This window comes from Neodiprion lecontei, chromosome 5 (assembly GCF_021901455.1).
Source record: "Neodiprion lecontei isolate iyNeoLeco1 chromosome 5, iyNeoLeco1.1, whole genome shotgun sequence".
Taxonomy (NCBI): domain Eukaryota; kingdom Metazoa; phylum Arthropoda; class Insecta; order Hymenoptera; family Diprionidae; genus Neodiprion; species Neodiprion lecontei.
In genome coordinates this window covers 2,356,237-2,371,296 of record NC_060264.1, presented here as the reverse complement: position 1 = coordinate 2,371,296, position 15,060 = coordinate 2,356,237, and the positions used below count along the sequence as shown (strand labels likewise).

At 35.0% G+C, this 15,060-nt stretch overlaps 1 protein-coding gene across 13 annotated transcripts in view; it reads right to left on the bottom strand.

Moving 5' to 3' along the window:
• Positions 1-623: 623 nt before the first annotated feature.
• LOC107225027 (RNA binding protein fox-1 homolog 2) overlaps positions 624-15,060 on the bottom strand; it is a 126,012-nt gene continuing 111,575 nt past the window's right edge. Inside the window, exons 9-15 of one of the 13 annotated variants that reach the window (XM_046742206.1) lie at positions 14,509-14,656; positions 13,176-13,239; positions 12,909-12,935; positions 11,970-11,990; positions 9,319-9,500; positions 8,597-8,660; positions 624-8,485 (exon numbers count right to left, since the gene is read on the bottom strand). In XM_046742206.1, the coding sequence (XP_046598162.1) occupies positions 8,441-8,485; positions 8,597-8,660; positions 9,319-9,500; positions 11,970-11,990; positions 12,909-12,935; positions 13,176-13,239; positions 14,509-14,656 (551 nt within the window). In that variant the 3' untranslated portion in view covers positions 624-8,440. Of the gene's footprint in view, positions 8,486-8,596; positions 8,661-9,318; positions 9,501-11,969; positions 12,036-12,908; positions 12,936-13,175; positions 13,240-14,508; positions 14,657-15,060 lie in introns of all 13 variants that reach the window. The other 12 variants (XM_046742207.1, XM_046742203.1, XM_046742205.1 and 9 more) reach the window with 12 other exon arrangements.

Genomic DNA, 15,060 nt, shown 5'->3' with positions numbered 1-15,060 from the left:
CATAGAATACAATTTTATTACAAAAGTTGACTCAGCACAATAATATGTGACGCAAAGAGTCAACCGATAAAGTTTTTACTTATGCTTTTACACTCAAATATGGTAGAGTGAAAACTTGAAAAGATTGTTGTTAGGCGCGCATGAACCGGCAATAGACCGAATTATCATTCATGTTGCGACGCGACGGTTCGAAGTAGAATACCGTACGCGGTACGCGAGTTATATTTATAATCAGTAAACATTGCGATCGAATATTTCTAAAGACGCGACATCTGGTTCTATATGAAATGTAAACCATCCGAAACTACCGTTTTTTATCGTACTTTTTACATCGTATCAATCCAAGATATAAAAATGGACGCTGAGCAGCTTTCAGGAAATATGCCGTGATTCCGATAACGGTGTAACTTACTTATACGTGAAACTCGCATTACTTTTTAACATCGGCAAACGATTATGTATCCGGGTAATAAAAAGTATATTCTTATTTATTATTTGAAAAATATTTAATAATAAACATTGACAATATACAGAGAAAATACGCCATAAGAAGTCGCTATGGGATTAGAATAAGAACCTAATAACTGGTCCAGACTTACAGAATATTATCAAATTAGACAGCAGATTTTTGTTTTTTTGTTTTTTTTTTGGTTTTTTTTCCTCGTTTTCTTTCTCTTTTCTTTCTTTTGTGTGTTTTGTTGTGTTCAAAGGTGCACCTTCTTGTCATGGTATTTTCATGAAATCGAAATTGAAATTTTCATATCTTGCTTGTAGTTCTTCAAATTTTTTTTCTTCATCTTTCTGTGGAATTCTTATACATAATATATGCGATGCGGCTATAACGTGTATGTATAATAACAGGATATTAAAGGTTCACAGGTGGTGTTTTCTTTCTTTTTCCTTTTCGTTTCTTCTTTTAATATACGATCATTATCGTCGCAATGATAATAATTAACATTATGATTACTATTATTATTATTATTATTTTAATTGTGGTTTGTTATTTATTCTTCAAATCCTCTCCTTTCTATCTTTGTCCTAATAGGTATTGTTTTCTTCCCCGTATGTTTTACTTCTTTTTCGCTTTCCTCTTATTACTACTGTTCCTATTGCTATTCATTATTATTAGTGTGATTATTATTATTATTATTTTCATTATTATCGTCATCATTATCATCATCATCATTATTATTATTATTATTTATGTATCCTTTTTTTCTTCTTTTTACGTTAAATTTTAAAGCGGAGACAATGGCGTACGTAACTGTGATTTTTCATGACATTTTGTATTCGATAATTTTAATTTTTTTTTCTCGTCTTTCAAACTGACGTTACTGCTGAAATTGCGGTTATGATTACTAGTATTAACATTATGATTATTACTATTATCATTATTATCGGTATGTACGTTACATCGTAGGTAGATATTATTATTATTATTATTGTTATTATTATTAATCAACTTTACACACTTTAATATATTATACGTATATTAGCATTACACACACGGAAATTTTACACACACACACACACACACACACACACTTACCACACGATCAGGCATTCTTATAATATTTATATGCAGAGAGAGTATGTCAGAATAATTTTTATAATATAGTATTTATATTTTTGTATCTATGTATTTCCTTATTCAATGTCATGTCATGTTGTACGGAATACGAACGATCCTTTTTTCTTTTTTTTCTTCTGCCTCAATTTCGGTAATTTTATTTACTTTTTTATTCTTCGTATTTCCTCTTCACTTTTTCGGCTATATAATTTTTTTCTGCTTTGTTTTTTCTTTTTCAAACAACGAAGAAAATAATTAGGCTCGGCGATGTTATTCACGTTACTTTCCATGCACTTTTCATCGACCCTCAAGTCTCTCCTTTTTGTTGGTTTATTTGGCTCATCGCTCGGGACTTGTCGATCAACGAATCGTTATTTTTCTTGAAATGTAATGGGAATTGGAATTTCTGACAAAACTTTGTGAGAGAAATTCTCGTATTTGTGGATTATAAAGAGGGAGAGAGCAAGAGAGACAGCGAGAAGATGGAAATATCGAAAATTTACTGAAACGATATTAAAAATATTAATTTTTTTGATATGAAAATTGCGTGAGCTTCTCGATTTTCTTATATTGTTATTTAAGTCGAATAGTTAAAACCTAGATAAAATTCTTACGAGATGATAAATTTACATACATAATATACAAACCATGAACGCGTGTTGGGATAAGTTTTAATTTATCTACTTTTTTACCCGTCGCGGTTTGTCGGTATAAAAAAAAGCATTCGCGCATACTATGTAAATATGTTAAAGGGGAGAGAGAAGAGTGAAAGATGAGCTGTTAGTAATTGATTATTCGATTTTTCTATCAGTAGTTACATGAACCGAGATTATTATTTTTCTTTTTCCATCCACATCGCCAGCGCCTTGCCCGTTTCTGAATTATGTATATTTATAATATTTATAGGTATGTAGACGTTACACTAGGATATGTTGCTTGTAAGATGTGTTATTAATATTTAATCAAATTTCAACTGTATTCTTTATACTTTTTCACCCAACTTTATAGGGTAAATATTTACTTTTCCTTACATATAATATCGTTATTAACATACTATAACATCGTAAGTGCGTATGTCAAGTTTTAAATTCATGTCAACGAACCATAATCTTTAATTCACAATTGAATCAATATCTATATCGGCAGATAGACGGACAAACAGACGGAAGAATAGTTAGATCAGAGTATGGATGGTAACAAAAAAAAAAAAAAAGAAAGAGAAAACATAGAACATATTTGTTCGTGCATTTCCTCATCCATTCCTTGGTTAAAATATCAATGTATCAGAAAAATGATTCAAAGATATTAAATGTTCGGATACCGGCTGTATAAGAAATTTTCACACATTTCCTTCACGCTCGCTTAGGCTCCTTTCTTATTTATAATACTTGAAAGATTTAAAAAGAATAAAAAAAAAAATAAAATAAAACGAAGAAATACTATGTATAAGAAGAAAGCAAAAGGGTAAAAATTTCATCAACGGGTGTATAATATATCTATAAAGCATTGTGCACTTCGACTGAACAATTTGTTATTTTCTTTTTTCTTTCTATACTTATGATATTACAAGCCTTAGACGCCTGCGATATTATATGCACAGATTTGCCTATCGAGTTTAAATTTTGAGCTTGACTTACCCTAGCTGCTAGTTTATATAATTTAATGTAGAAGTAAAAGATAGTAATATACAATAGGCCGCGGTAAATTGAAACGAATCGTCGATACCGTTTATAAAATATTGAGAATAGAAATTTGTTTTTTTCTTCACGCAAAAACAAACTGGCGAAAAAAATTGGTCGGTCGATTTTGCCTGAGGGACGAATTTGTCCTTTTCCAAAAACGTGCAAAATCATGCGAAATCTTAATTAATTAAACAATTCGTTCCAGTTTACTGGGAATAGTAGCAACGGTCGCATCGTGCCGTAATAGTAAATATAACAAGCCTTTAGCATGTCCAATTAATATGAAACTAGAATTAGAAGATACCTTGTTAATGAGGAGAGGGGGCGAACAACGAAGGGTTGCAAATCTTGCGCGATACAAACCGATTTATTCATCCCGAGTTTATTTTTCAGGGTACCAATCTTAATGTATTACAAATATAAAGGGGAGACCGCGAAAGATCGAGATAATATGGATGAGGACAAGTCTTCAAAGCTGCCGTCTTGTCAGACTCACAATTTAACATGAACAATAATGTTAATAATAATAACAATGTTGTGATAATAATACAGTGTAATAAAAAATATATACCTATATTTATATAAAAAAGAAACTCTTAATATAAAAGAAAAGTATCTCAAAAAATGACTGAACATTTAAAAAGCCTAAGTAAAAAACGAAACAAAAAAAAAAGATCAATGTCAATCGCCACTGTCATGGATCGGGTTTAAATATCTTTCAAAGTTTTTCTCTTCTTACGTATAAAGTATAATATCGCATCGTCTAGTTAGATTCTTGGAACAGACACGATGTATGTTAAATTCTTCTATTAGTGTTTTTTTTTATTTTATTTTTTTTTTTAATAACATTGATGACGTTTTTTCTTATTTACATCGAAGTTGTTTCTTTGAAAGATTATCAATTCGAACAAATTGACGTTTCGTAAAATTAATTTCCGTGCCGACATAAGACTGACAACACAGATCTGATTTCAGTTGATATTATTGTATTTTTTAATTAGAGAGACACGTATTTTTCTACGACGACCTATTTAACGGTAAGCTCGATTCGCGTTACAAGGAAAATAATAACAACAACAATAATAATAATAATAATAATAATGACAATAATAATGACAAGTAAAGTGTTTCTGGGATAATCCGTAATAATTTTGTATATTTATGTTTTAGGCTGTTGAATGTCAGTTTGTTATGTTTCATTTTCTTTAATCTACGTTTATTATTTGCTGCCTAGTTGCCTGCTTTTTTTTTCGTCGTATTTATCATTATGAAAATTAATTTTCGTGAGATACGCGGAAAGGTGACAAGATACTTTCGATTTATAGCCATTTTTCTTAAACTCCGAGTCAACGTTGCATGTTTTTTTTTTTTTATTTTTTTTTTAATTACCGCGCATGCTTTAAAGTTTAGAGATATTATGACATGAATATTAGACGACGTTATTAGTTATAATTATCACGCGCGTGTGCATGTATATATGTACATAAGTATAATTATACACGAATATGTGGATATACGCGCGCGATATACGCGAACGTATAGAAAAGATCACAACTAATGATACAGTGAAAGTGGCAATCATTTGTGCTCCACTTCCGCCTCCATTAAAAAAAGAAAAAAAAAAAGAGATGTAAAAAAAAAAAACAACCACCCTTCGATCCTATCTTATCCGCCTCCTCGTTTGACTCGACGTAACAGCAATCCCATAAACTTTCTAAGAACAACAGAATAAGGAAAAGTGAAAGAAACTAGAAAACCAGAATGAGAAGTGAATTGCTCGTTATGAATTGTAAGTAAATTTCAAATTCTTGCTAAATAACTTTTGTCACATTTTGCCACATTTACGCGTCGCAGTTCCAAGCTACCAAACATCATCCATAATTTCCAAGTTGACTTATTTACTTACATCTGTGTTTAGATATTTTTCTTCAAACAATTCGATTCGATTTCATTTGGTTTGGTTTTATCTTTCGGGCTTCCCGATTCTTTCACCGATGACTTCACCTTTATCTCTCGTTCTCTCGCTCTCTACCTACCTATTTATTATTATTTATCTCATATTCTTATATGCAACTTACATATTACAATCCTATACAGACATATACGCATGTATATAATATGTATACTTAACAAGGATATCACTCACTCGGTTCAATGTGCGTACCATTATTGTTAATCCTTAATTCGTAACTATTTATTTTTACTTTTTTATTCTGATTAATTATTACTATTATTATTATTATTATTATTATAATATTTGTTTGTGCCCGAGAGCTGACGATAATTAGTTGGAAATATCGCTCAGATTTCAGGCCCCTCCGATGTCTACCCCCCATCCTTATGTTTTGTTGTTTTTTTCTCTCCACCCCATTGCTCCTCCTTGCCTCACGTCTGTCCAAATTGTTGCAATTAATTCTATGATTCATTCATTCGGTAACGCAATCGCCTATTCTAACAATTTTTTGAGTATTTTATGTATTGATGCAGTATAGAAGCAATATATTGTTTTAGCTTTGTCGTGTACCTATTTATGTGCATATACATCTAAAAGAGTTGGATTTAAATTAACTGAATTCAATTTGGGGCTTCGATAGTGCTGTTGATGTGTTTTTTTACCAAATGTTCAACCGTCAACTTCAACCAACTAATTATTTCACCTCATTGCGTCAGTGTCAACCGTGTGCTGTTTGATTGGACATTGATGAATAATAATTCATGTGTCAAAAGTCTTATACTTCGTACACCGCGAGTGAAATAGTGAAAGCTTCATAGATAAACGGTTGTTAAATACATGATAAGTTTTATTTTGTTTGTCGGTTTTCGATAAACCGAACTCCAATTCGAAAGACTGTTTGTGACACGCGGGGACAAAGAGCAAGGAGATTTTGAGAATGCATAAGAGATAAAAAGTGAAGAAAATGAGAAGGTGGCAAAAGAAATGAAAGTAAATTGAAAAAATAATCATTTGTGTCATGTTCGTCACGCTCTAAACTAACAGTATAAATATATATATAACAATTATTGATTGATTTGGTTGCTTCGAAAAAACGAATATATCGTGTACTAATATCAGTTCGATTTCTATTTGAAATTATTATTATTACTACTATTTAATCTTACTATTTATTATACACAAATACTTTACACGCGTGCTGCGCACGTATAACGTATTCATCAAGAGTGTGGATGAGTGTGGTTGTGCATTTTTTTTGCCAAAAGTTCTACGTTACGTCTAAAATCAGATTCTTCTTCAGTTACACGGTTCTTCTTGCTTTACAACTGACAATGTGTATATATTATTTACTCTACGCGTCGAAAAGGAGAGTTTGGCGAGGGAGACGGACGGGGAATCAGATTAGTTGAAAATTGTCTCTGAATTCCCGGTACTTCAATTGCTAAATAGAAATATCTATTTTATATAATCGAAAAAGCTGTTCATTTTGGTTTGGTTATTTTTCTTTTGTTTTTTACAGGTATGAAAAGGTAAACGGTAACTGGAACGATTTTCAAACAGAGTTGTACAGGTACCGGCGTAATACATAATACGTATAATCGAGTGAAAATATCTACACACACGACTCTGAGATTTGAATTTTTTAAATATCGATTGAGAAACCATTATTATTGTTGATGTTACTATTATTATTAACAATTAAAAATTGATTTTGGAGTTCTTCAAATCGACAGAGCTAAAGTTTCCTTGTCTCTATAATATCTTCTCCTACAGAATGAATGAATGAATGTCGATTGACTAGACCCTGTTAATATTCACCAACACCCGTGGCACGAAACATGCGGTGGTCTAAATCTCAATTCAATCCGATTTGTTTTGTTCGTTAGTTTTTTTTTCTTTTATGCACGTATCGTAAATAACTTTTATTTCTACGTATCGTATATCATCTACAATTCTCGGTTCCTCAAACCTACACATTTATTTGGCATAAGAACCTTCCTTTTCATCCTCTTCTTCTGACGTCGTTTTTTTTTTTTTTCATTTTTCTTTTTCTGCCTATTCATTTTGACCAAGTTTAATTTTACGTAGGATAATCGTCTACTTATATCATCCTAATATCTAGCTACCTATAAGTTCTGTATCTCTTACGATTATTATTACTATTATAATTATTAATAATATTATTTCTATTTTCTATTATTATAGACTATGGTAATATATGTGTAATAAATAATTTCGAGTACTGTGAACAAATTATCATTCCCATTAGTTTTTTTCTTCTTTCTCTACTCATTCAGCTTCTCTTTTGTTCGGTATCCAAACAGCTCATCGTACCAATAATCTCTAGCTGACAGCGTTTGATTTTTTCTTGCTGTACATCTTTCTTCTCTATTTTGTTCAAAGAACTCAAATATTCAACACGCACACGTTATCGTGTCGTACTCGGTATATACTATACTTTACTTGTATATTTTTATATGTAACAATCGATACCTAGCGGTGGCCTTTGTTGTGTTTTCAACAATTTTCTCGTCGTTTCAAACTTCTCAGATCCTTGCTTATTATTTTCAATTACAATAATTACACTCCATGTAGCTTGCCACCAACCGAGACTACATACACGTATAATAATAAAAGTAATTTTTGTTTTTTTTTCCAATTAGTTTACAAATTATTGTGGTTCAATTATCTATTACATTACCATCTAACTTTTTATTCATTTATTTATTTCATTATTATATTATTACTATTATCGTTATTATTATTATTATTATATTAACATGATAATTTGGCTTGCGTAATTAGACAGCGCTTTTGTTTTTTTTTTTTCTTTGAGTAGCATGTGCGAATACAACGCCGCGCATGCAAGTGCTGTGCTATACACGACGAGGGTAGCATCGGTATGGGTGAAATCCAGATATCAGCTTTTTTTCTTTTAATATCGTTTCCAACTTGTCATTTTTCTTTTTTTTATGATCACGAAGATGGACGCTTAACGTTGAGGAGATGGTGAATGGCGAATTGCTCTGGTCACAACGATTGTGTCAATTTCTAGCCGGCTGTCATGGTATCTGCTGCTGAGTATACGTTTCTCCCTATGTCTTCTTCTTCGTCTCTCTTTCTTTCATTCATTCGTTTGTTTATTTAGTATTTTTCCTTGTCAAACTCCGAGAGAACAGCAATGATATTATTCCCCAAACTTGAACTGATTTTTTTTCTTTCTTCTCTCTCTATTTAGTAGGGTGCAAACCTGTTGTAACCACCTCTGTACACCGTCGCCTGTACAGGGAAATAATAAGTAAGAATAAGACATTGCTCGTTTCTCGATTACTGTCCGATTTGCCAATTTCACAATACGTGCGCCTCGTATATACCAATTTTGAAACTCACCCCATAACCAGCTACTGGTCCAATTCCGTGTCCGAGGTAAGGATCTGCGTATTCGCGACCATAACTGTGTAAAAAAGTGGAGAGAGATTAGAAAATTATCGATCTTAGTCAGTACATCGCTTTTCTAAATTTTCAACACGAAAGGAACAATCAGAGTGTATATTTATTTGGGATATTAAGGAGAGATTAACGGTGTTACCAATATTTGCACCATTAAGTTTTGTTTGATTTTAAGGTTTTGAGACAGGATGGTTTCTGGGAGTTGTGGAAGATGAATCGTCGAATCTACGGCCTCGCAGAGCTCTACCTCGTCGTCGCCTAGAATCGTTTACAAGAAAAAGAGGACTTTCAGAAATAATGTTACAGTTCATACAGAAGTCAACCCCGATTCGTCACAACTTCAACGATGGATGCCTCGAGGTTTCCAAAAGGTCAAAAAAAAAAAAAAAACCCGAGATGTGCCTGTCAATCTTACCGATCGACAATTATTGTACTGCAAATCAAGCCAAGAGTCTAGGTTTCACTGCTGCGATTTTCTAGCATCGGTAATTTTCCTCATAATTAACAGTAGATAACGCGGTATAATCAGCTAATGCTGGCGAAGCAAAACTACTTCTAAACACATCGGAGCGACACATTTTTGCGCAGACAAAGTAGTCCCGCTCTGTCTGTCGATTCTCGAAGGCAAACCAACCCTCCGCGATCGTGGTCCAAGAACTCACCCTGCCACTGCTGCGTAGCCTGCGACAGGTTGGGCTGCTGCTGCGGCTGCTCCGTAGGCACGAGCCGCCACTGCTGTGTAGGTTGCTGCCGCTGCATATGTGGCTTGCTGCGACGTCGACAAAGGGGTCTTCAATAGCGGAGAAGAGGCCGCGGCGGCCGCTGCTGCAGCTGCCTGTAACATCCACATCCCGCCATGCAAGCTCAAGCAAGCTCGAATACTAAACTATGATAGTGTGTGATGGATGAGGGTCAACGGATGGGGTGAAACGGGGACGTACTCTACTGTCCATGTGTCGTTAAATGCTATGTATTAATAAGTGACGAATGAAGTGTGTTAAAAGCACCGCGAGCACCGCTTGCAAGACTAATTTTACTTTCATTACTCTTTTACATTTTTCTTATTAACTGTGATTAGTCTTTCAATCTTTTACAAAAATTATATGCACTTGTGACGGTTCGCAATTCATGCAAGTAGAAAATGAGATGATTGTTTTTGTTTTTGTTCTTTTTATCAAAGTCTGAGCCTACCGCAGCATAGATATATAGAGTTGTCAAAATTCCCCGGTGAAAATATTCATTGCACAAGACTTTGCAGTGTCTCGATTCGCAAACTTGTTGAAATATTTGAAGGAACGAATTTTGTGTGCTTGTGCATCAGTTTACGTGCGATAGTTGACGTGTAATTATGGGAGTCATATGTTTGTTTCTTTCTTTTTTTTTTTTATATATATATATATATGTACCATGCATGAGACGTTGAGAAAAACCAAGGTGCAGTCAAACCTTCAAAAATTATCACAATTATATAGTATATGTGCAAATCCTAATTCTTTTTTACAGACAACAGTGTATATAATATAATATATATTTATACATTGTACCTACGTCGTAACTAATTGTTATTATCAATTATCACATTATTAAATCACAATGTACTAAATTCATATCCGCATTCAAGTTCTATAATTTTCTTTTTATCATTTCTAACATTTCTATCATAATAATGAGGTGGCTATGCAAGATTCTTTCTTTTTCTTCTAGATTCTCATTTTCATTTCATTTCTTTTCCCTCTCTCTCTTTTTTTTTCGAACCGTTAATCAAACTAATTTCGAAATAAAAAATCAATTAAAAAACTTATCGCTTCACAGCAAAGAAAAAGGTGTAAATTGATTGAAAGGTGTAACTGGATGATATGAATACTCTTTCTACGTATCGTACGTATAAAAATGTGTATTATATACGTATTTCGGCATTATTCCGTAAACCACGATCCAGGCTTACAACTTGGATGAATTTAGAAAGGGGGCGAGTATTCTCCGGGTCGCTGATGTCGATACCCTGAGGGTTACACGTGTATGTGACGCAACGACACAGCGGTTGGAGCAAGAAATTCAAGCCCCAAGATATTTCTGTTCGTTCTCAGGATAAATGGATTTTCGAGCACCCGAAAAGGTACGAAGGAAAGAAGTGAAGGAACAAAATAAATAAAGGGGAAAAAATAAAAAAAAGAGATAAGATATTGAGGCGAAAATCCAACAATAGAAAAAAAAGAATCCTTTGAGCTCTTATCCAGCATTTTCTTCTCACAAGTATTTTAAAGTGGGTTCAGTTTATACATCGAAAATCCGTCGATACGCCTGTAAACTCGGGTTTGCTCCGCATTAAAAATCAAGAAAAAGAAAAAATGCAAAACTATGAACGAACGCTATATGGATTAACCTCTACGTATGGAAGAAAAATAAAAAAAAAAAAAACTGCTATGAGAAAGTAATTCGTGTTAGTACGAGTAATACCTAATTCAAAATATCCATTTAACAGTCATATCGTATCCCAAGCGAACGAGACAGCCATTGCAGATTTATTTAAATGACAAAACAAATAGAAATGAAAATCGTACAAAAATTTTTTTCGTACCTAGAAATAATGCGTGGGTTTTATTAATACGTGTGTAACGATCGGTTTTAAAATTCCCGTATACTTTTTACGTCTACTGCACAGGTACACAGGTTACATATAAAAGCGAGGTGTCGGTAGAGGGGGAAGAAGAAAAAGAAAAAAAAAAAGAGGAGGAAAAAGAAGAAGAAAAGAACAATGAAAGAGCTTTTACGTCGAGAGACAAAAAGAAGGAAGGATAAAATTTAGAGAATGATTAAACGAATAACTGTCGCATAAAAAGTTGGACAGAATACAGACAGTAAGAAAGAAAAATAACGAATAAGAACAAGAAGAGCAAAAGGAAAAACCGCCAGATAAATTATAATAAAGAAACAAAGGTGTATAAATATAACAACGTTGCGTTCTAAGAACACACCGCTGTATATGATATATGTAAATTACGTGATAAGAGACGATAAGTATGAAGATATATACAATAACAGATAAAGGTATCTATAAATGTAATTCGAGGAAAAATATTAATGAAAGAAAACGAAAATTTTAAACAGAACGAGAAAGTGGAATTGAAAAGAAGTGGAAGAAGAAAGAAAGAAAGAAAGAAAAAAGAACCACAAATGTATATGCAGATTTACGTAAACAGTTTCTGTTCTTGTTTTAGTTTATAAGTTTTCTCGTCAATCAACCAAATGAAGAAACAAACTTTCAATTATGTATACTGATAATAATATAATGTCAGGCCGTAAAAATTCCTACCTCCATACCGGGCGCTTTTGTCTGAAACACAAACGGCAATCCTGAATCGTTATGACCAGTAACCACCTGCAATTTTGTTTTTTCTGTTTTCATATATAATGTGTACCCATATCCATGTTATAAAAGAAAACAAAAATAAATTTAAAAAAATCACCCCGCTGATCCACAGACAACACAGTCGAAATCTTCCGTTCTGTAGTAAAATTCAATTCATTCCGTACCAAATCGTTCTTGTGAATAGAAAAGGAGACACAATTTTCGAAAAAAAAACAAGAAAAAAAACGTATCGATGTAGGTATCCGGTTAACACAATAATCGAGTGGCACGTGTGGATACGAGTAGTCAATAAATGTAAACCAGCAGTATAAGAGGATGCATATGTAGCGATGATGGTTATATAGGTATGTATGAGATTTACGAGAGTGTATTTTGAGAGAATTCGCGAAGGCGAGAAGATGAATCAGCCAGAGAAAATCCGAGGGGTACTGTTTATATACCGGGACAATCTCTTTATCGGCTGTTCGCGCAGGCTGGCCAACCCGAGTTTCAGCTGTCAAACTCTTTCCGCCGGCGATGTGGTTCCTACCAATTTTCGAGGTTAGGATCTCGAACAATCGAGACGGCGACTCGGAAAGGTTTCGGAAGCATTTGTCGTCGGGGCGGAAAGTCGATTCTTCGAAGAACGGTCGGAACTCGACGCTTACGCTCTTTGAAAATTCAAACGCAGACATTTTGCGTAGGTTGGCCCGCCTGCGTCGCGGACAAGAATATCGCCGCGGGAACGTTTCGCCGACCAATGAGATTTGATTATTCGGCGCACGCGCGGTTCATTTTCAAGTTTCAAGAGATTCTCCCGGTATATGTATTGTAATGTATAGGCGTTATAATGTGTATATGCAATCGGGTGATTGGTGTGTCATTTTGGGTACATGTACTAACATCAGCTGTTGCTTGCGGCCATTCCAGCTAACCGTCAAAAATTTTGCACTATTAAATTCCGCTCTCACATCGTTCTTGCATTTATATGCGATATTTCGCACAATTAAATGTATGATAACAATAATAATAACAGACACACGATTTGAAAAATAAAATCAAAGTTGAATGCATGAATAAGAAGAAATCACAACTTGTAACAATGAATTTATAGAGAATATATCAATTGCATAAAAAGTGACGTAACTTGGTATAATTTTCAATTCTTACCTGGAGCCTGTAGTTAGGATCTTGCGTCGCGGCGTGTGCCGCTAGGAAGGGATCATAGTAGACGCTGAAACAGGGGGAAAAGAAACACGATTAGAGAATGAAAATTTAAACCTTTAAAAGCCTTCAGCCAAGTTTCAAAATTCTCCGACACTGCGGGGAGGGGGAAACGACGTGAAATTGGAAAATGAGGAGAGGGCGGTCGGTAGAGGTGATTAATAATTACCGAATCAATTAAGCGCGGATCGATTCGAAATCAGACTCGTCAAAAGTTGGCGTAACGAAGCCGAGAAAGGCTTTGGAATGCGTTCGCCAATTTCCTCCCGTTAATTTGAACCAAACGCGATGTTAACACGTGTGAGTTCGTGTCTGTGTGTGCATTTTGCATTTAGATTTAGGTACAGACAGGAAACTACTACATGTATAATGTATAGACGTACGAGTCACATTGTTTCCGAGGACGGTAGACGAGCAAAAACTGGGACAGTAATCAACCGGCAGAGAAGCGAAGCTGCTGGGGTATTATACAATTTTCCTATCCGTATGGGGGGAAAAACGCGGATAGGGGAAAAACAATTTCCGACCGAAATACATGACCAGAATGATCGCCTCGTCGCGCTCCGATAAACAAATTATTTCACAACGTCCGATTCATTAAACGCTCCCTGAGGCAGAAGCATGGAAAGGAATTATTTTCGTTCGCTTTGAATGTTTATTAATTTACGTAATGAAGGATTTTTTAATAAATAATTCCACGCGGTTGCAGCTTGCCGCATTTCACTCGGTCGATTTCAAGTGCGTCTTTTTCTCTTCAATTTTTTCATTATCTGTTCTCCAAAGAGAAGAAACAAAAAACCCGATCAAAGTTTAAAATTTACACCTTATACGTGAAGAGATTCAGTGATTTTTCTCGATCAGCGAGGCAAGAGAAAGAGGGAGAATATCGATACGTCAAATTCGATGAAAAGTGATATTTTCATCGTTGTTTGTGGGTTAGGCGAATCGGATAAAATTCCGAACCTGTAATCGGCTTTGCATCGAATGGCTTTACGTACAAGAAGATTCCTCTTTTCATCGTCGACATTTCAACGCGCATGAGACGGACGTTACTGACCGGAATTTGGAACGGAATTAGGTGAATCTAAACATACACATCGACACACAGATAGATTATGCATGTAGGAGACACACAGACATATAGGAGTTAAATAAAATTGTGCAACGTGCTAAAAATGCAGAGCCAAGTCTTTCGCAGTACCACAGAGATCAGGGTTAGGGTCACGGACAATGTGGGTGACCAATTTACGAAAGCGTTCTTAAGGTCGTAAATACTCACGTTTGCGCGAAGGGATGAAGGGCCGTGGCTGCGGCTGCGGCAGCCAAGGGATTTGGATTTCTAGCTAAAGCCAAAGCAGCGCCTGCCGGAAATGCGGTTCGTGCGCCAACTCTTCCTCTCTGTATCGCGACGCCCCTTAAAGCTGCGGCTGTAACACGATGAACGAAAACAAACCCTCTTACCTTAGTGTAACTTAGCGACGTATATTTGGAAGAAATTCTTCGACGGCTTTCAGGTCGTCGACGGTGTCACAACGGGCTGGATCGGTGGTGCGAACCTTCGGCGGCGACGGCGTTCTTTCTTATCCAAGGGATTGACAAACGAGCAAAGAGAGACAGAGAGAGAGAGAGAGAAGAGAGAGGGTGGAAAAAAAAAAGATTTTTTCCAACGCCGGATGGGAAACACGGGTGGGAAGATCTGCGGTCTGGTCGATCTGGATGCGACAGCCGATTCCGAAGAAGAACCCGGAAGTTCCACAGGCCAAAGACTGGAGAACCAGAGGACAGGTGGCCTGGCCATCAGAGGACAAAACCAGACGAAATGGTGGATGAA